General features: G+C 43.9%; 1 protein-coding gene and 1 long non-coding RNA gene across 3 annotated transcripts; one reads left to right on the top strand and one right to left on the bottom strand.

Annotated features, from left to right (window-relative positions):
* Positions 1–13: 13 nt before the first annotated feature.
* LOC106564524 (uncharacterized) lies at positions 14–9,383 on the top strand. Its single transcript, XR_006757923.2, has 3 exons — positions 14–146; positions 8,305–8,382; positions 8,613–9,383. It is a non-coding gene; the product is annotated as an uncharacterized LOC106564524 (long non-coding RNA).
* A 648-nt stretch (positions 9,384–10,031) lies between these two features.
* LOC106564522 (dnaJ homolog subfamily A member 3, mitochondrial) lies at positions 10,032–19,772 on the bottom strand. Of its 2 annotated transcripts, XM_014130645.3 has the most exons (14): positions 19,632–19,772; positions 19,179–19,363; positions 16,732–18,734; positions 16,150–16,289; positions 15,829–15,912; positions 15,350–15,565; positions 14,869–15,021; positions 14,360–14,507; positions 14,165–14,229; positions 13,780–13,908; positions 12,138–12,253; positions 11,642–11,739; positions 11,247–11,379; positions 10,032–10,744 (listed from the first exon to the last, which is right to left on the bottom strand). In XM_014130645.3, the coding sequence occupies exons 3-13, from the start codon at positions 16,934–16,936 to the stop codon at positions 11,261–11,263; spliced, it is 1,473 nt and encodes a 490-aa protein (XP_013986120.3). In that variant the 5' UTR covers positions 16,937–18,734; positions 19,179–19,363; positions 19,632–19,772; the 3' UTR covers positions 10,032–10,744; positions 11,247–11,260. The 2 variants fall into 2 exon arrangements, with proteins under 2 accessions (XP_013986120.3, XP_013986121.3); XM_014130646.3 differs by lacking the exon at positions 11,247–11,379.
* Between the last annotated feature and the right edge of the window lie 2,478 nt (positions 19,773–22,250).

The following is a 22,250-nucleotide window of genomic DNA, read 5'->3' as shown; positions in this document are numbered from 1 at the left end:
TTGCTCTCGCTCCACCCAGCAGCCCCCTACTATTTAAAAGCTCTGGGGCTGGAGAGGCGTAATGAAACATGACCTGCTAAGCCGCGTGATCCAGACAAAGCTTTCATTGCTCTGACTGAAATAGCTGACAATGAAGACCGATGAAGGTGACAATATTTAGCTTCTTTCTTTTAGTCCCAGATGAAAGTTATCGTCCCAGTCAGCATTGATCTTACTGAACTGGGCTGGTTTACTTCCCAAAGCCTTCGTAGTTAATTGAGCAGGCTACAGGACGAGGTAACGTGATCTTACTGAACTGGGCTGGTTTACTTCCCAAAGCCTTCGTAGTTAATTGAGCAGGCTACAGGACGAGGTAACATGTGATCTTACTGAACTGGGCTGGTTTACTTCTCAAAGCCTTCGTAGTTAATTGAGCAGGCTACAGGACGAGGTAATGTGTTATTATGCTTTGCAATGTTAATGGCAATGGATTAGTGATCTACTAGTGGCACGCGCGACAAAATGTTTACTATCCATTTTTAATGTGTGAATGACATCTTCAGGACAGGAATACCGGTTTACTTAACGGAGGAATAAACACACATGTTCATCATTGGTGTTTCAACCAGAACGGGGGAAAATGCACTTTATTTATTTTCGCACATGCGCAGTCATAGATCTCTCATAGGGCATGACTGTACGAGTGTAAGAACACAACTCAACAACATATTAGTCCACATGCCAACACCCCCACTTGCTCTTATACTGTACAAGTCGTATTCAACCTAACTTTATCAACACATTTAGCTTACAGTTATTCATCTCACAAATGTCAGTTTATATTCCAAACATGTAACCCAATAATTTTTCATTTTTGAACTTCGTTACAGGTTTAGTCAAAACATCTGCAGCCATGTCTGCCGTTGGACAATATTCAATACTTATTTTCTCTTCACTTTGTGTAAAATCAATGCCTAGGAAATGTCCAAGCCTCCCAAGATCTTTCATCTTAAATTTTTCACTTAACATTTCTTTTACACTTGTGAGTGAGTCACTAGCAGCGATAATTAGATCATCGACCCAAATTATCAAAATGATCCTTTCTGTTGCAGTTTGTTTGTTATAAACACAGTGATCAGCTGGGTTCTGTGTAAAACCATTTTCACTAAGGTGATCATGCAACATTTTGTTCCAGTTCCTTCCTGACTGTTTCAGGCCGTACAGTGACTTGTTCAGTTTACAGACTAGTTACTCACCTGTATCTGACCTGACTTCAAAACCCTCTGGTTGCTCCATGTACACTTCACAGTCAATAGGAGCATGTAGATATGCTGTTTTGACATCCATCTGATGTAACTCTAAGTCATACTGAGCTGCTAGCTGCATCAAACAGCGTACTGATGTCATATTTGCAGTTGGAGAAAAAGTCTCCTTATAGTCTATTCCTGCCACTTGACTATACCCCTTTGCAACATATCTTGCCTTGTATGTCTCAGTCTCATCTGAATTGTTTTTGACCGCATAGACCCACCTGCCCCCCACTGCATTTTTACCCTCTGGCAGTGTGGTTAATGTGAATGTATCATTTTCCCTAAGGGAATCCATCTCCTCCTTCATAGCAGTAGCCCAAATCTCTGATTTTGGTGAAATCATTGCTTCTTTGAAGGTTTGTGGTGCATTGCACATTACTCTGTAGCAGTAGTCAACACTAGGTGGTATCTGGTCATCACATTTCACTTTACACTCATAGTCTTTTAAGTACTGGGGTTTCTTCCTCGCTCTGTCTGGATAGCGTGGACTCTGACCATCTGAAGTCTCAATTTGCACATCTTGTGTCTCTTCTGAGTTTTGATCTGCCATCTTGGCTTTCGGCATGGGGTTTTCAAATCTCTCCCCATGAAGATCATCACTGTTTTCCAAATCTGTCTGAGTTTGGTGTTCGACTACACCTTTTGTAACACACTTGACTAATCTGTTTTTAAGAACTTTCCCAGTGTCTGGGTAGTAGACTAGGTATGCTGGACTATTTTTATCATACCTGACAAAAATACCCTTTTCACATCTTGAGTCTAACTTTTTCTTGTTCTGTCTATATGCATAGCAAACAGATCCAAATTCTTTCATCTTTGAAAGATCAGGCTTTCTCCCAGTAAACATGTAGTGTGGAGTCTGTCCTACACGCTTATTGTAACACCTATTGCGAATTACTGCAGCAGTCATTACAGCATATGTCCACAAGTTCTTTGGTAGGTTGCTTTCAAGTAGCATGCATCTTGCCATTTCGAACAGTGTTCTCCAATTTCTCTCAGCGGTCCCATTTTGATGGGGTGAGTAAGGGGCTGAAGTTTCATGTCTTATGGCGTTCTTACTGAGCAGTGACTGGAACTCTTTGGCTGTGAATTCTGTGCCATTATCTGACCTGACACACTTTATTTTCCCATAAGGGGCCACATCAGCAATAAACTTCTCAGTAGCTTTTACAGTATCACTCTTTGCTTTTAGGAAATACACAAAAACTGCCCCTGAATAATCATCCGTAAATGCTAGAGTATATCTGAACCCATCTTTCGCCTCTGGCTCAATAGGGCCAGCCAAATCAGTGTGCACAAGCTCAAGAGCCGCTTTTACCTTTTCATCAGGCTCTCTGTTTCTGCTCTGAACAAATTTTCCCTGAGTGCAGATTTCACAGTTGAGGGTAGATTTGTCAATCTTACCTGTGATTTTCATTCCCTCTGTCACATTTTCTAACTTTGACACATCCTCAAAATTACAGTGGCCAAGAATTTTGTGCCATGTGTGAATATCATAGCACCCATGACATCCATCATCATTTTCATCACTTACAGTGTTAAGATAGTAAAGTCTATCGTACTCCTTGATGTCAAAAGTGGTACCGTTCTTGTGGATGAGCTTGTTACACCCCTGTCGAAAGTTGACTGAAGCTCCGTTGGCTGTCGCTGCTTTAACAGAGAAAATGTCCTGTGGAAACGACGGCACGTACAGCGCCTTCGTCAGCGTTGTTTTTACCCGACGACCCGTGTTGTCTCTCAGGTAAACCTCCGCTGCACCTCTCCTCTCCGCGACACCATTCGTTCTTGTTCCGTCAGCCAGCTCCACGGAATGTTTTTCCGGTTTGAAAGTCTCGTCAAACTCCTTAAACTTCCCGATGTCTGTGACTATATGTGACGTTGCTCCCGTATCCACCATCAGCCCTTTCTGTTTCAGTCCACTAACCTGACAGTCACTTATTCTGAATGCAAATGTGTGGCTTTCAGCATCTGTTGCTTGTTTCACATTGTCTCTTCTTTTTCGTCTGCAATTTGCGTCAGTATGAGTGGATCTCTTGCAAAAACTACACCACTGTCTCCGTTCTTTGCGCTCTCCAGTAACGGTACATTCCCGGGCCTTGTGCCCTTTCTGGCCACAGTTGAAGCAGGTTATCTCGGTCCCTTTATCTCTCCCTCTTGGCCAGCTAACTTTAATGTTACTTGCCTTCATCACGTTGTCGTCAGTGGAAATGGCGCTAAACTTCTCGGTGCTTTCATAGCTCCTCAACTTGGTTTTGAACTTGCCAAAAGTTGTCGGCTCGTCACTCTGCGTAATGTGGATGGCAAACGGCTTAAATGATTCGGGCAAACCTTTCAGAATCATTGCAATCAACAGCCCATCACTTAAAGTCTTCAGCATTTCTCAGTGTTGTAATAGCCGTCTCAGCACGAATGATATAGTCCGTAACACTTTCGTCAGCGGCTTTCTGAAGAGAAGTTAGTTCAGTGTAGAGGCTAATCACACGTGGCTTCCCTTTACCTGCATAATGTTCCCTCAATATCTTTAACGCTTTTCTCCCATCATCTGCTGCTTCTCTCATTATCAGGGAAAGACTTTTATCATCCAAAACCTGTATCAATTCGGCGTAGGCTTCTTCATTTTTCTCTCCGTCTTCTTCATCTTCATCCACGCTCAATATGGCGGCCTTTAGCCCAAGCAAACGCAAGTGCCCCAAAAACTTTGTCTCCCATAACTCGTAGTTTTTTTCATCTCCGTCGAAATATAATCTATTCCATCGGCTTCCATGTTCCCTCCTGGGCCCATAACCTGTTGGTGCTGACATCTTCAGGACAGGAATACCGGTTTACTTAACGGAGGAATAAACACACATGTTCATCATTGGTGTTTCAACCAGAACGGGGGAAAATGCACTTTATTTATTTTCGCACATGCGCAGTCATAGATCTCTCATAGGGCATGACTGTACGAGTGTAAGAACACAACTCAACAACATATTAGTCCACATGCCAACACTTACATTTCACTGTAATACAGGAAACAAGTGTTGTTTTTTTACATTGTTGTAGCAGGCATAATATGGGCCATCAGTTCTAGCACGTTAATGTGTTGTAAAAAGCGTTGGCATTATTTGACACACCTATTTCCATTTAAATTGGCTACCTACAACTTGTTGTAACTTGCAGCAAGTACTGCGCCGTCTCCTCTCACTTATAAGACTCAGCTGCAGCGCTTAGAACACACAACCCCACCACTCAAACAGAAACAGACTGCCTCACTGCCTGGTAGTCAGCAACATCATGTCACAGTGAAATAAACTCAGCAAAAAAAGAAATGTCCCCTCACTGTCAGCTGTTGATTTTCAGCAAACTTAACATGTGTAAATATTTGTATGAACATAACAAGATTCAACAACAGACAAATTGAACAAGTTCCACAGACATGTGACCTAACATAAATGGAATAATGTGTCCCTGAACAAAGGGGGGGTCAAAATCAAAAGTCAGTCAGTACCTGGTGTGGCCACCAGCTGCATTAAGTACTGCAGTGCATCTCCTCCTCATGGACTGCACCAGATTTGCAAGTTCTTGCTGTGAGATGTCACCCCAGTCTTCCACCAAGGCACCTGCAAGTTCTGGGGGGAATGGCCCTAGCGCTCACCCTCCAATCCAACAGGTCCCAGACGTGCTCATGCACAGAACGAGCAGTATGGCTGGTGGCATTGTCATGCTGGAGGGTCATGTCAGGATGAGCCTGCAGGAAGGGTACCACCTGAGGGAGGAGGATGTCTTCACTGTAATGCACAGCGTTGTGATTGCCTGCGATGACAACAAGCTCAGTCCGATGATGCTGTGACACACCGCCCCAGACCATGACGGACCCTCGATCCCGCTCCATAGTACAGGTATCGGTGTAACGCTCATTCCTTCGACGATAAACGCGAATCCAACCATCACCCCTGGTGAGACAAAACCGCAACTTGTCAGTGAAGAGCACTTTTTGCCAGTCCTCTCTGGTCCAGCGACGATGGATTTGTGCCCATAGGCGACGTTGTCTGGTGAGGACCTGCCTTATAACAGGCCTACAAGCCCTCAGTCCAGCCTCTCTCAGCCTATGGTGGACAGTCTGAGCACTGATGGAGGATTGTGCATTCCTGATGTAACTCGGGCAGTTGTTGTTGCCATCCTGTACCTGTCCCACAGGTGTGATGTTCAGATGTACCGATCCTGTGCAGGTGTTACATGTGGTCTGCCACTGCGAGGACGATCAGCTGTCCGTCCTGTCTCCCTTAGGCATCTCACAGTACGGACATTGCAATTTATTGCCCTGGCCACATCTGCAGTCCTCATGCCTCCTTGCAGCATGCCTAAGGCACGTTCACGCAGATGAGCAGGGACCCTGGGCATCTTTCTTTTGGTGTTTTTCAGAGTCAGTAGAAAGGCCTCTTTAGTGTCCTAAGTTTTCATAACTGTGACCTTAACTGCCTACCGTCTGTAAGCTGTTAGTGTCTTAATGATCATTCCACAGGTGCATGTTCATTAATTGTTTATGGTTCATTGAACAAGCATGGGAAACAGTGTTTTAAACCCTGAACTTCACAGATCTTCATTGTAATCTTGGATTTTTACAAATTATCTTTGAAAGACAGGGTCCTGAAAAAGGGACGTTTCTTTTTTTGCTGAGTTTATATATTTGTAGGAAATTGTCATGCGACCGCGGTGCAATTTAGAAGTAGGCCAAAAACGGCAACCCCGCGACCAATACATTTTCAACCACAACATTGTTTTCAAAGTAGCCCAATTTTTTTTTGAGAACTTCGGACATGGCAACCCTGCCCAGAGAGTCGAAGTGAGGCTCAACTCGGCCCAAAATATTTTTTATCCAGCATGTGGCGTTTAGTATTTCGCTCACCAAGTGAGGTTTTTGTATGAAGGTCAATACGTGTCAAATTTGGTCAACAAAAAATGTAATGGCTTATTTGCTACGTGAGGTTTATTTGATCGACTAGAAGTTTCGTAATACTTAGCTTGTTTGTTACAAGTGTTCTGCTATAAGCAGGACACGTGACATCCTGGCAACTTTGAGAAAAAACACTATCGGAATAGTCTCGAAGGCTATGCATATTCATGTTAGGAGGCAAGTAGCATAGTATCACTCTCCATTGAATACAGGCGGTTGACGTAAAAAAAAAAATCCCCCCTCGAATATTCAAACAATATTAAAATAATAAGATGTATCCACCAATCCAAAGAAAGTTTGCATTATCACCTTCTCATTTAACTTCTCAAAGTAGCTTATTGCCAGTGGTGGAAAAAGTACCCAGTTGTCATACTTGAGTAAAAGTAAAGATCCCTTAATAGAAAATGACTCAAGTGAAAGTCTCACAGTAAAATAATACTTGAGTAAAAGTCTAAAAGTATCTGGTTTTAAAGATACTTAAGTATCAAAAGTGAGTAAATAATTTCAAATTCCTTACATTAAGCAAACCAGACGGTACCTTTTTAAAAAATTTTTACGGATAGCCAGGGTCACACTTCAACATTCTAACATCATTTACAAACGAAGCGTTTGTGTTTTAGTGAGTTCGCCAGATCAGAGGCAGTAGGGATGACCAGGCATGTTGTCTTGTACAAGTGCGTGAATTGGACCATTTTCCTGTCCTGCTAAGCATTCAACATGTAACGAGTCCTTTTGGGTGTCAGGGAAATGTATGGACTAAAAAGTACATTATTTGCTTTAGGAATGTAGTGAAGTAAAAGTTGCGAAAAATAAATAGTAAAGTACAGATACCCCCCCAAAACTACTTAAGTAGTACTTTAAAGTATTTTTACTTAAGTACTTTACACCACTGCTTGCCATACAGGGCCTCGCTGTTGTCACTTCCCTGTCATGCTGACCAGACCTCACGTCTGACCAGACCTCACCTCAGATCGCACGCATGTTGATTTGGTCCACTCACACCAGACGCGATCAGGACACGTAGGTTGAAATATCAAAACAAACTCTGAACCAACTATATTCATTTGGGGACAGGTCAAAAAGCATTAAACATTTATGTCAATTTAGCCAGCTAGTTTGCTGTCGCTAGCTAATTTGTCCTGGGACAAATTTGACCTGAAATGCACAAGGTCCTCTATGACAATGAATCCACAGATAAAAGGGTAAACTGAGTTTGTTTCTAGTCATCTCTCCTCCTTCAGGCTTCTTCTTCTTTGGACTTTATATGACAGTTGGCAACCAACTTTAAGGTGCATTACCACTACCAACTGGACTGGAGTGGGGACCTCAGTTCATCTTTCAATCATCCACGTGGGTATGTTGACTTAAAAACCAATGAGGAGATGGGAGAGGCTGGACTTGCAGAGCGTCACGTGTCACAAACAGAACCAAATTCTATTTTAGTGCCTGGCTATGCAGACGCTCGTTGCCGCACGCGAGCAGTGTGGGTGGAACGATTGAATAACAGCGGTGGTCAGCATGTCACTGTCATTTTCCCAACTGTTAACGACGATGTGTGGAGCGCTTTATGTCCGTGGCAAATAATTAGAAAGCTCACCTACTTACAGCATTGTTGTATTAGTTATAAGTTACATTTATTTCTCTCCCTTTATGATGATGATCGGGGCCTGTTAGGGGTAGTTTTGTGATAACTGCACTGATTTTGTTTTCCGCTATCGACTTTTTCTAAACGTTAACGATCCCAATGTAATTTAAACATTTAACATTTCATACCCCTACCTTAAATTTGACGTTTGGAACAACTTCTAAATGTTTTTTTTTTTAAACATAGATGAATGTCTAATTCAACATGAGACGGAGCTTGTTGAGGCTACTAACTTGGCCGTGTAGCAAATAGGCTCAACTGTGATAAATACTAGTGCAGAAGCCTGACATTTCCTAGGATCCATAAAGTAACTTTTCCTGACCTATTTTTGCACCAGTTCTGTCACACAAATTTTGGTGTCAAAGTACAGTTGTTAGCAATGTATTTGACTTATATCACATTGTTTTTTTTCTCTTCTTTGATGGTCCCACTAGCTTTGGGAGCTGGAGAAGGTCCTCCTACTAACAGGACAAACCAAAGGAGGCACAGTATTGTATTGTATCCCCCTGACAGTAAGAACACATGTCATATTACAAGTGTATCTTGTCCACAGCTGACTACTTTGGTGTACATGCGGCCAATCATGACTGAATTACTGTACACACAGAATTGCTCATTCACCTGTAACACACTAATCCTCTATAGACTGCAAAAATGCTAACTATTACATAAAATAACAAAGGAGATGAATCATCACAGTAGGCTACACTGCACTCAATTTTGCTTCTATCTTTTGTCACAGTGAGTTCAGAGCAGACTGAGATCGGTCAGAGTGATAAACCTGGGGGGCCCCTCGGCACCGTGATGCACTGGAGGACGACTCTGACAACGTGGATGATTATCAACTTTAATGTGATGTTCGACCAGGTTCTACATTGGATGTCCAATGTATTTAAGAAAATGAGGGGAGAGGAGATGAGAAGCTGAGTTAGAGAATGTATTGATTTGGAGCCATACCCTGCAGTAGTGTGATTCGCTAAGATGAAATAATGAAAAAAGTCATAGAAAAAACATGTACAGTATATTGCACTGGTTGTGTGGAACCTCCAAACCAGAAGACTGCAGGCACTGACCCTTTTTGCACTATTTTGACTCTATACTCGCATCACATACACTGCTGCTGCTATTTATACAGCCACGTTGTTGTTACTTATTGTGTATTTATTCCTTGTGTTACTATTTTTCTATTATAATTTTTTATTCTTTACACTGTTGGGGTGGACCTGTAAGCCTTTCACTGTTAGTCTACACCTGTTGTTTATGAAGTGACAAATGAAATTGGATTTGAATGGAAGGAGATCGAGAGAAGATTAAGGTTCAGAGAACCGCTAGGGAGACTGGTAAACAATGTGGGGGGAAAAACAACAAAAGGGAATGGTGAGGGAAAATAGTGCGTGATTGTGACAGATCGCATGTGTGTATATAGATTGTGGCATTATTGTATGTAATATCTACTACTTTGTTGCTATGTTTTCCATTTGCTGCCAAATAAACACAGTCCACTTATACTGTACTCCAGAACATTTACGTCATTTAGCAGACGCTCTTATCCAGAGCGACTTACAAATTGGTGGATTCACCTTATGATATCCAGTGGAACAACCACTTTACAATAGTGCATCTAAATCTTTTAAGGGGGGGGGGGGGGGTTAGAAGGATTACTTTATCCTATCCCAGGTATTCCTTGAAGAGGTGGGGTTTCAGGTGTCTCCGGAAGGTGGTGATTGACTCCGCTGTCCTGGCGTCGTGAGGGAGCTTGTTCCACCATTGGGGTGCCAGAGCAGCGAACAGTTTTGACTGGGCTGAGCGGGAACTGTGCTTCCTCAGAGGTGGATGAGCGCAGTGCCCTTGTTTGGGTGTAGGGCCTGATCAGAGCCTGAAGGTACGGAGGTGCCGTTCCCCTCACAGCTCCGTAGGCAAGCGCCATGGTCTTGTAGCGGATGCGAGCTTCAACAGGAAGCCAGTGGAGAAGCGGGGTGACGTGCGAGAACTTGGGAAGGTTGAACACCAGACGGGCTGCGGCGTTCTGGATGAGTTGTAGGGGTTTAATGGCACAGGCAGGGAGCCCAGACGGGTTTAGAGATGCACTGATACAACTATGATTATCACTACATTTTAGTCATACGTTTACCACAATCCAGCATTTTAATGTATGATGAAGTTGTATTTCAGTTTCAATACTTTATTAACGAAGACTTGCACAGCTGTGTTGCCCCTTACACAATGACAATACAACTAAATGCATCAGCCTTTATCAGACCACAACATGATGCCAATGGGTGTGTCCTAAATATATTCTGCACAGATTATACAAACACTCTTATGGATGTGGTTCCTGAGGTGCTAAGACACTTCTCCAGACCAGCCATTGTAAGATCAGGGCCCATATTCATAAAGCGTCTCATAGTAGGAATGCTGATCTGGGATCAGTTTTGCCTCAGATTACAATTAATGGACAAAGGGGGAACTGATCCTAGATCACTCCTACTCTGAATACAGGTCCTGATCATCTGCAGAATTTGTGTATCTGAAAAGCTTGCTCAAATTATTGTCTTCGCTTCTTCTCCTCGCTTCTCTTTGCAAATCTTCTGTATTCCTTGCTGATGTCCATTTTGAATCCCCTCCAGGTAAAACAAGTTTTAGTTTCTCAACCCAACACCTGTGTCATTTGGGACTGAACCGTGTGTGGCAGGGCTTTCTTGGTGGCCCGTTCCGTGTCGAAATGGATGTTCTTACAACAAATCCAAACCCCTCTCAATTTCTCTACCTTCCTCTTTCTCTCCCTCTATCCAGGCGGTAGGTGAGGGAGGGTGGTGAGCGGGACGGAGTGCCAGTCGCTTACCTTCTCCCATTATTGTCCTGTTGACCTCTTACCTGGGAAGAGGAAATGGGGGGGAACAAGAGGTCAGACAAATGCTTCCAAAAGTGACTATATTAGTCAGGGTTGGTGGGAGACATCTACAGGTGTGAGTCTGGTTCTATAGAACAGGCCTAAGCAGAGGAATGAGCAGCAGGTGTATCCAGACCTACATACTATCTACAATAGGACAGCCACACTGCAGGTTGGAAGAGTGATCTGTTAGAGTGTGTGTGTGTGTGTGTGTGTGTGATTCTGACATTTTGCAGATTTAAAGCACATTTTCTTGCAATTCTATTCATTTTGCCATGTCTAATGTAAATTCATGTGCTGTATACCCGCGCCCTCCCTGATGACCCCACCCCACAGTTTGGGAACCACTGTACTATAGGACAGCCACACCGCAGGTTGGAGAAATGTATATGTTAGTGTGTGTGTGTATTCTGAAGGTAAAGTATTCATGTTAGTCAGACAAATACACATTACACAGCTAATGTTTAGGGTGTTGTGGGGTCCTACCTGAGGTGTGGCTGTCAGCTAAACATTTTCTTTATTTTGGAAAGGATGCCCTCTTCTTCTTTCTTCTTCTCCTGCCCCTCTGTTCTGTCCTGTCCTGCCCCAAACTCAGAGTGCTGCCCACTCCTGCCCCCACCTGGACAAAGACAGGTACTACATGCATCAGCCAAAATACGACCCATGTTTGCATCATGTTTTAACACGTGTGTTTGTGTATACACTTGTGTGCTTGGCGTGCGTTTGAAATGTTTGAATCCTTATTTGTTGTAATGTGATTTGTAGATTAAGTAAAGCATTTAAAATGTGTGTGTGTGTGTTGAGAGGGCTGGCAGTGGCAGGAGAAGACAAGGTGATCTGGATGTGGAACTATATAGAATTCCCAGGTATAAACAACCTACCTGTGGTAGTAGCAGTGACTCCGTTGACAGTCCCCTCCACGTCAGTCTCTTCCTCTGCATAGCTCAGGAGCAGGGAGCGCTGTCTACGGGTTAACTTCCTACAGTGGTAGAAGACAAGAGGGATGGTTAATAACATGCTATTTTAACCTTGAAAAAGTGAAAGCAGTGGTCACACGAAACCATGCTAGCTAGACAACAGTCTGAGTTAAGTGAATGGGGCTGTGTTAACATCAGACTCTCCACCAGATGGCGCTGACAGACACGCTCAGCCTGTTTCTCGTTCCTATGGGATTATGTGCGTATTATGTTTTTTAGTATTGCATTGTTAGGTATTTTTGGAGCTAGAAACACAAGCATTTTGCTTCCCTTTTGATAACATCTGCAAATCTGTGTATGCGACCAATAAAACTAGATTTGATTTGTGTGTGTTTATGGGAGTGTGTGTTTATGGGAGTGTGTGTCCCCCGCACATCTCTGTGTGTGTGTTCTCTCTTACTTAGGTACTCTGATCTTGATGTGAACGTAGTGATCTCCATAACTATAGCTGTTCATCCTCTGGATCCCCTTTCCCTGAAGACGGATCTTCTGGTCGGCCTGGCAACCCGGAGGGATCTACAAACAAAGGGCAGTGGTTCGGTCAATCCAGTCTCTTTTCACATCTGACAGTGTGTCTAACGACACAAGCCAAGTAGATCCTTCAGCTTGGACAAGCAAGACTAAGGTTAGTATAACATGTATCTAATGTCATATTTCCAGATGGTTGTCAGATTGACTAGGTCAGTGTAACATGTATCTAATGTCATATTTCCAGATGGTTGTCCGATTGACTAGGTCAGTGTAACATGTATCTAATGTCATATTTCCAGATGGTTGTCAGATTGACTAGGTCAGTGTAACATGTATCTAATGTCATATTTCCAGATGGTTGTCAGATTGACTAGGTCAGTGTAACATGTATCTAATGTCATATTTCCAGATGGTTGTCAGATTGACTAGGTCAGTATAACATGTATCTAATGTCATATTTCCAGATGGTTGTCAGATTGAAAGATGTGGTAATGTAATACATACTGAACAAAATGACACCCAAACATTGAAATACTTCAAAATTCAATAGTCAGGGATACAGTTCCTTTTCCCCTCCCTCACCTGGATGCTTATAATGTTGTAGAGTAAGTGTGACCGGGCAGAAAACAACTGATTTCTCTCTCCTTCCCTCCCTCTCACACGTATACACTCACCGGACAGTTTATTAGGTACACCCATCTCGTACCGGGTCAGACCCCTCTTTTGCCTCCAGAACAGCCTGAATTCTTCAGGGTATTCTACAATGTGTCAGAAACGTTCCACAAGGATGTTGGTCCATGGTGACACAGTTACTGCAGATTGGACTGGTGGTACATCTCGTTCCATTTCATCTTAAAGATGCTCTATAGGGTTGAGGTCTGGGGACTTCGCAGGCCACTCAACTAAACTGAACTCACTGTCATGTTCCAGGTGATGTTTTTCTACTCCTCAGATGTCCAGTGTTCACATGCCCACAGGAGCTGCTTCTTCTTGTTGTTAGTTGACAGGAGTGGAACCCGGTGTGGTCGTCTGCTGCAATAGCCCATCCGTGACAAGGATCGTTGAGTTGTGGGTTCCAAGATGCCGTTGTGCACACCACTGCTGTACTGCGCCGTTATTTGTCTGTTTGTGGCACGCCTGTTAGCTTGCACAATTCTTGCCATTCTCCTTTCGACCTCATCAACGAGCTGTTTCAGCCCACAAGACTGCCGCTGACTGGATGTTTTTTGATTGTCGCACTGTTGTGTGTGAAAAGCCCAGGAGGGTGGCCGTTTCTGAGACACTGGATCCGGCGCGCCTGGCACCGACGATCACACCACACTCAAGGTCGCTTAGGTCACTCGTTTTTACCCATTCTAACGTTTAACCGAACAGTAACTGAATGCCTTGATGCCCGTCTGCCTGCTTTATACAACAAGCCACGTGACTCGATTCAGTTTGGCGAACAGTGTGGTGTACCTAACAAACTGGCCGGTGAGTGTGTCTATGGTGTTGTAGAGTCCCTGTGCTCTAGCAGAGCCCCCCCAGTATAGCCTGGCCTACAGAGATCTAACTCTTTCTCCCCCTCTCACCTGTATATCTATGGTGTTGTAGAGTCCCTGTGCTCTAGCAGAGCCCCCCAGAATAGCCTGGGCTACAGAGATGTGTACATCAGAGTGGATGTTGATACCATCACGTCTGAACACTGGACTCCTCTGGACCTGGAGAGAAGAGGAGAGACCGGACCATCAGAACCATCACAAATATAACAGTGTCATAATAAGTGTTTCACAAATGAGAAAAATATAATTGTCTCCCCGATGTTTTTATATTGGATAGGTCTCCAGAATATTAGTAAGGCTTCAGGTCGGTCAGCCGAAGCAAAGCTGGATCATCAGAACAAACAATCAATCAAACAAGGATTGACATGAGCAATAGTTTAGATATCTACACACCCAAACTCCTGTCCATACTTACTCTAAATGTGATGTGGATTTCCTTCTTCCCCACTGGCATTCGTACAGTCTGTCCATTGTCTACTCCTGCAAGACAACAATATAAAACATCAGTCCATGTCTGAAGTCAATCTGCATTTTCATCACGTCATTGAACAATTGTCTCCTTGTACCATGGCCCAACCAGACACACACACAGTCAGTGTCTCTCTCTCACCTGCGGGTACAGGCACAGTGACGGTCTGTCTCTGTTTGGTCTGTCCCGAGCCGCGACACATCACACAGGGCGTGGTCATGATGGAGCCCCGCCCACCACAGCGGCGACACGTAGAGCGCATCATGAAGGGACCAGTGTTTATAGACTCCTACAGGGGGCAGCACAGAGACTAACATTGAGATTATCAGACATTTTTAACATGGCTATTACTACAGTATAATGATAATAAAGGTGCCTTAATAAGTTGTGGGAGTGTGGATCAAAAAGGTTAAGCCCCGCAGTAAATTGAGTAGATAGTGAATTTATAATGGATACTGCCTCCCTGAGATTTCTGTTTTATAAATGGGATACAGTCATGGTAGAGACAACCATGTAAAACATCAGTACTCAGTGTAGCACTTCTGATCTAGGATCAGTTTTGCCTTTTTAAATTATAATAAATCATTGTGTGACGCTTTGGGAACACAGGCCCTGGTCCCTGACGGTGACAGTTGGTTGACACCACTCACCATGCCGGTGCCGTTACAGTAGTGACAGTGCTGGACCTTGGTTCCTGGCTCGCTACCTTTACCGTCACATCTCTGACACGCATCGTCCAGGTTCACTGTCATCTCCTTGTTCACTCCCTTAGCTGCCTGGGTGAACGTCAGCTCCATCACAAACTGAGAGAGAGAGAGAGAGAGAGAGAGAGGGAGGGAACAGAGAGACAGGAAAAGGGAGATAGAGAGAGAAAGAAAAGGGTAAAGAGATGGAGGTATAGTGGGAGAAAAATGGGGGGGAGGTAATAAAGTGTGAGAGAGGGAGAAAGAGTTACAGATTAAAACATATGGCTGAATATGAATAACTGAGCAAGCTCTAAACATTCACATGAAATCATGTAACATTGCTGTTAATTAGAACTTGTACATTCTACCAATTCTAATTCTATGCCGAATCATGAAAAGTGTTATAACCGGGTTATTCATCTGTTATAACATGCTATAACCACACCTCTGGCCTCTGTTCAAACATGCTGTTGAAGTCTCCAAAAGCCTGTGCTCCTGTGAACTCCCCGAAGATCTTCCTGAACATTTCCTCTGGGTTGACGCTGGCCCCCCCAGCCCTCCAGTACTGCTGTCCCCCCGCCCCCCCTCCCGCCTGGCCGGGGTCGAAGCCTGCCGCCCCGTACGTGTCATACTGCTTCCTCTTCACCTCGTCACTCAGCACCTTGGGGGAACAATATCAGGAACAACATCAGGAACAACATCCCAGTCATTGCTAAGGGGTTGTGTCTCACTGTCCATCTATAGATAATATAGAAGAGACTAGAAGTTGCTCAAATGGGTACAGATCTAGGATCAGCTCCCCATCAGATCCTATGCCTGGCTTGGCAGAGCGTTTTGATATATTGGAAATGTAATTCTTGGCCAGTCGAAAACATACAGGACTTGAATTTGGAGAATTAGGCCAGGGACCAATTGAATGCCAACCTCGTAGGCTTCTGCCAGCTTGGCAAACTTCTCCTTGGCCTGAGGGTCATCCTGGTTGGTGTCTGGGTGGTACTTCTTAGCCATCTGGAATAGGATAGACCAATGGTATTATATAGCCTACCCAGCTGATTTCACTGGACAAGGCCATGTACTATTTCAATGTTTACAACTGAAGTTTGAATCAATGTTTATGAACATTCTAGAACTCCGTACGTGTAGAACTCCCATAATGACAACAATCTAGGCCTATATTTCTACAACCACAACCCACACAGCAACAGAGCTACAGGTGCAGGCTCTCCTAATAGACAACCCTCTCACCTGATAGTAGGCTTTCTTGATCTCTTTCTGAGTGGCCGTGCGAGGCACCCCCAGAACATCATACAAGTCCTGTTTGTTAGCGGAGGAGCAGCTAGTGTGGAAGGAGTGACTACTGCTGACGACATGGGGGGACCTCAGTCCTGTGGAGAGAAGGAGATATGAGCTGCGTCAAAGAGCCATAACTTCTGTCCTTGTATTGAAGCAACGCATTCTGGGTAATGGTGTTTAGCATGTCTATGTTAGACATAGTTAACTACCTCGACAAATAATGAGAAGAATACATTTCGAAGTGTGCTGTACGGACTAGCTAGTTAGTAGTTAACTACCAGTGCAGACACTGTAAATTGTGTCATGTACATATTGTGCTTGACCATTGACTGAGGACAGTTACATCTTGCACGTTCAGCTACTGTACATTGTTGTTGCAGCTGTACCGACCAAGAGTGTCTAATGTCTGATCGCGACATGAAAACACAACAACAACATTTACATAAAGATTGACAAAACAAATATCTTTCTATAGCAACCAAACTACTACCTAGGTTCACTGACACCAACTCCAGACAGTCCTTCCTCTCTCACCTGTGATTCTCAATGTCACTGCATTTCCAGGTCTGAAACAGCCAAAGTTACCCCCTATCCTGCACCGTTGTGTCCCCAAGATCGCCGTGACACAGGCTTCTCCATGTCTCGCCGAGGCAAGCAGCGAGCAAGCCCGACGATGGCCAGAAGACACTCCTACAGAGTTGAGTAAACGTGCAGTGCAGACAGCCACTGAGGACGCCATCTTTGCATCGCTACAGAGGCCGGCGGTGCACTGCGCATGTGCGGTATGTAGGCTCCGGAGTGGCGCGGTGGTCTTTTTCTTTTTTTTATTAACAAATATCAACAAACAAAAGAGGAATAGTCATATGCAATCAAGCATACGTACAAACTATTCAATCCTAAACAAACAAATCATATTCATTAATAATACAACAAGTTTTAATTGGAGTGTGGCGGTGGTCTAGGACCCTGCATCTCAGTGCAAGAGGCGTCACTGCAGTGCCTGGTTCGAATCAAGGCTGCGTCACATCCGGCCGTGTAGGCCGTCATTGTAAATAAGAATTTGTTCTTGCTGACTTGCCTAGTTCTTACTTAATGACTTGCCTAGTTTTAAATAATGGTAAAATAAAAATGTACAGGTCAGAGGGGCAAGGCAAGCACTGAGAGTAGCTACAATTTTTATTTCTATGATTTGTTGCATCTTTATTTATAAGTTCTTATGGATATGCAGTATTGTTTTGTCATAAGTTCAGCGTGGTAAGCATATGATTAATGCATGAATGATACGTGGTAAAGTTATTTGTTTATTCTCTTGTGCTATGATGAATTAGTAACAAATATTCAACAGTTAATCATGCAACAACCTGACACACACAATATCATCAACATTCATTGATTTGTTTAAAATGCATCATAGAATGTCATCCATAAAAAAAGATGTATTAAATTAATGTAGCCAATAGTTAGAATCTATAGATAATTTCCTTTAAATCACATGTTCCTTTCCTCCAAGCTCCTCTCCCCTTTTTCCTGATATTCCCGATATTCCCCAACTTCTGCATCATTCCCTTAAACTGTTGACCCATGTCAAACCCTCCCTCCGTGCTTCCCTCTGGAATCTCTCTCTCTTCCTCATCCCTCTTTCCTGTCCCCTTCACAAATTAATTTCCTTCCTTCCTTCTCGTTCCTGTTCCCTCTCTTCTCTGTTTTTTCATGTTGTTTTTCAGTCTTTTTAGCAGTTCCCTGAGGTTCTGAAGCTCCCACTCTTCTTCTCCCTTCTCCTGACACATCTGTCTATGTTTCTGATTGGTAACCATTTCACCCACCATCCTCCCCAACTCCTCCCTAAGTCTCTGCACGTCCTCTCTGCTCTTATGGTCCACCTCGACTGCTCTCACTCTTTTCAGGGCAAGCTTGTCAACTAACCTCTCCAACTCATATATAAAGCTTAGTGCCTCTACCTCCATTCCACGGTCTCTTTCTTTCTCCATCTGCTTCAACAAGAGCTCATCTTGAAGCCTCGCTAGCTTCTCTCTGAATATCCTGTGTTCCAAATTCTCCACATTAACTTGCATTCTCTCCCTTTCATTGATCCTTTTCTTAAGTCTGATAAAGCCATCCAATAGGCCCTTAAGTTGCTCCCTAAACTCCACCAATAGCAGTTGAGCTTCTTGGTGCATCTCCACGGTGTAGCAGCGGTCTGTGCCCTGATCCAAAATGGAGTCGACCTTTTCCAGTAACCCTGTGACTTCCAGCTCTTCACCAATGCTCTTTGGGCAGACGTGAAAACGTCCCCCGCACTCCTCAACCAGCCTCTGGGCCTCTCTCTCCTTCAGTAGATCCTCGAGACTATCCTTCTGCTCCAGCTCGTAGGTGAAGAGGACCTGAGTGAAACCATGGGCCTTCTCTCCGAACATCCTTCGGATGCACTGAGCCCCTCTCCTCTCCTGCTCTGTGAGACGACCCAATGGAGCCACCAGGAGAAAAGAGTGGACCCCCTTGGAACACTCAGACAGGGACAGACACTCCATAGCCCAGTCCTGTAGATAAGTTGTCACAATTTAGATTGAAGTGCCTTTCACAGTGGGTAAATCTCAATTGTATTTCCTTTATTCCTCACGTCCTCCCTCCTTGTCTCCTTCTCAAAGCAGATTGGAGCAGAAGATCTGATGTTCCTCCAATGTATTTTCAGAACGAGGCAAGGGGATGTGACAGGTGGAATCAAGGATGTACAATTGAGATTCACCCAGTCTCAACACACTCTACAGAGAAAAACAGAACATAAATAAGAACAAGAAACAACAACAGAGAAATCCAAAACAGACAAACAGCAGACACTGACGTTACAATTTAAAATGGTTATGGTACTGGGTAAAGTTAGGGTAAGGGTTAAGGTTAGGGTTAGGGTAGTGACATCCCAATGATTCCTATAGCACATGACAAGGCAGACACAAGCACAGCAGACTATACCACACAACACTCACCTGTAGCGCCCCCTGGCTCTGGGTGGTGGTTACTGCACCAGGCATGTTTACCACAGAGAGGGAGCGTCCTGAGATGGTGCCTGTAGTACCCCAGAGTCCAGTGGTCCCCAGGTGCTTCTCTTCACCTCCTTCCAGGGCAGCCCACGATATAGCTCTAGGGTTGCCGATGACAACCAATGTACGTTCTGGTCACGAAAGAGGGAAGGATTTAGTGCTATTAAGGATTGAGTATTATACAAGTTGTCTGGTAGGGGAAATCTGAACTTGACTTGCAATAATTTTACACATAAAAAAAATAAAGCAAACAATATAATGGGTGTCAGCTAGTGTACAGATACATTGTCAACATAAATCTGAGCCAAGGCAAGAGTATGCCGTTTTGACTAGGCTAGTAATCGTGCATATCTTATATCTTTATGTTTGGAGCAAAATAATATACAGAACTAAACTCACCAGATGGGTTTTTCATATTGAATCAGCCAAACCACATTCACTTCAAATGCCCCTTCAACTACCTTTTACCAGCAGTTCTCAAGTACTGACAGGTTTTTGACGTCTCGCCTGGGAATCTGTACTTTGTACAATAGTAGTAATATAAAACATGACTAGCAGTAATATAAAACATGAATGTTTTGTATAAATCTGGCCAATGAATGACTTGGGGCAATAAACAGCCAAAGGCATAAATGAGTAAACCTTCAGGTAAAATATTTTCAGATGTGATAAAAGCAAACAGGTTGACTATAGCTGTTTGGTGAGAAAGATATGCAATTTGATACTTTCAATGAAACCAAAGGTCTTGGACATGAAGCTTAATGCTGTTTTGAAATTGTGCTTTAAGAGGACGCTGGTTATGGTAACAAGCGGATCAGTAGAAAATGGTCTTAGTAAACCAAAGAGTCATAAGTTGAACTGTATCAAACAGTTCAAGCATATGGAAACCACATGTTCGTCCACGTTCCATTTTTTACATTCCGGCCATTACAATGAGAGTCCTCCTATAGCTCCTCCCACCAGCCTCATATGTTACAGTTATCCAGTGGTGTAAGTTATTTAAGTAAAAATACTTTAAAGTACTACTTAAGTATTTTGGGGGGGTATCTTTACTTTACTCTTTATATTTAACTTTTGACTTTTACTTCACTACAAATAGTGTACTTTTTACGCCATACATTTTCCCTGACAGCCAAAAGTACTCGTTACATTTTGAATGATAGCAGAATGGGAAAATGGTGCAATTCATGCACTTATCAAGAGAACCTCCCTGGTACTCCCTACTGGCTCTGATCTGGTGGACTCACTAAACACAAATGGTTTGTTAGTGAATTATGTCTGAGTGTTGGAGTGTGCCCCTGGCTATCCGTAAATTAAAAAACAAGAAAATTGTACTGTCTGGTTTATTTAATCTAAGGAATTTGAAATGATTTATACTTTAACTTTTGATACTTAAGTATATTTTAGCAACGTATTTAAACTAAATACTTTTAGACTTTTACTCAAGTAGTATTTTACTGGGTGACTTTATTTTTACTTGAGTCGTTTTCAATTAAGGTATCTTTACTTTTACTCAAGTATAACCAGATTACAGGCAACATTCGCTCTGAGCTAAAGGGTAGAGCTGCCGCTTTCAAGGAGCGTGACTCTAACCCGGAAGCTTATAAGAAATCCCGCTATGCCCTCAGACGAACCATCAAACAGGCAAAGCGTCTATACAGGGCTAAGATCGAATCCTACTACACCGGCTCCGACGCTCGTCGGATGTGGCAGGACTTGCAAACTATTAGAAACTACAAAGGGAAGCACAGCCGAGAGCTGCCCAGTGACATGAACCTACCAGACGAGCTAAATAACTTCTATGCTCGCTTCGAGGCAAGTAACACTGAAACATGCATGAGAAAATCAGCTGTTCCGGACAACTGTGTGATCATGCTCTCCGCAGCCGATGTGAGTAAGACCTTTAAACAGGTCAACATTCACATCGGGCCGCAGGGCCAGACGGATTACCAGGACGTGTACTCCAAGCATGCGCTGACCAACTGGCAAGTGTCTGCACTGACATTTTCAACCTCTCCCTGTCCGAGTCTGTAATACCAACATGTTTCAAGCTGACCACCATAGTCCCTGTGCCCAAGAACACTAAGGTAACCTGCCTAAATGACTACCGACCCGTAGCACTCACGTCTGTAGTCATGAAATTCTTTGAAAGGCTGGTCATGGCTCACATCAACACCATTATCCCAGAAACCCTAGACCAACTCCAATTTGCATACCACCCCAACAGATCCACAGATGATGCAATCTCTATTGCACTCCACACTGCCCTTTTACACCTGGACAAAAGGAACACCTATGTGAGAATGCTATTCATTGAGACCAGCTCAGCGTTCAACACCATAGTGCCCTCAAATCTCATCACTAAGCTATGGACCCTGAGAGTAAACACCTCCCTCTGCAACTGGATCCTGGACTTCCTGACCGGCAGCCCCCAGGTGGTAAGGGTAGGTAACAACACATCCGCCACGATGATCCTAAACACGGGGGCCCCTCAGGGGTGCGTGCTCAGTCCCCTCCTGTACTCCCTGTTCACTCATGACCTCATAGCCAGGCACGACTCCAACACCATCATTAAGTTTGCCGATGACACAACAGTGTTAGGCCTGATCACCGACAACAATGAGACAGCCTATAGGGAGGAGGTCAGAGACCTGACCGTGTGGTGCAAGGACAACAACTCTCCCTCAAAGTGATCAAGACAAAGGAGTTGGTTGTGGACTACAGGAAAAGGAGGACCAAGCACGCCCCCATTCTCATCGACGGGGCTGTAGTGGAGCAGGTTGAGAGCTTCAAGTTCCTTGGTGTCCAAATCACTAACAAACTAGAATGGTCCAAGCACACCAAGACAGTCGTGAAGAGGGCACGACAAAACCTATTCCCCCTCAGGAGACTGAAAAGATTTGGCATGGTCATCAGATTCTCAAAAGGTTTTACAGCTGCACCATCGAGAGCATCCTGACTGGTATGGCGACTGCTCGGCCTAAAACCGCAAGGCATTACAGAGAGTAGTGCGTACGG

The sequence above is a fragment of the Salmo salar genome, chromosome 12 (assembly GCF_965601325.2).
Source record: "Salmo salar chromosome 12, fSalSal1, whole genome shotgun sequence".
Classification (NCBI taxonomy): domain Eukaryota; kingdom Metazoa; phylum Chordata; class Actinopteri; order Salmoniformes; family Salmonidae; genus Salmo; species Salmo salar.
This window is presented reverse-complemented; position numbering and strand designations above follow the sequence as displayed.

Bases quoted from the DNA above. Each gene is read 5' to 3' on its own strand.
- LOC106564522 (XM_014130645.3), bottom strand. From the start codon at position 16,936: ATGGCGTCCTCAGTGGCTGTCTGCACTGCACGTTTACTCAACTCTGTA. The intron at 15,022-15,349 runs GTGTGGTTATAG...TCTCTCTCTCAG, and splicing joins TGTTTGAACAGAGGCCAGAG to TTTGTGATGGAGCTGACGTT. The intron at 12,254-13,779 runs GTGAGAGGGGGA...CTTTGTTTGTAG, and splicing joins ACAACACCATAGATATACAG to ATCCCTCCGGGTTGCCAGGC.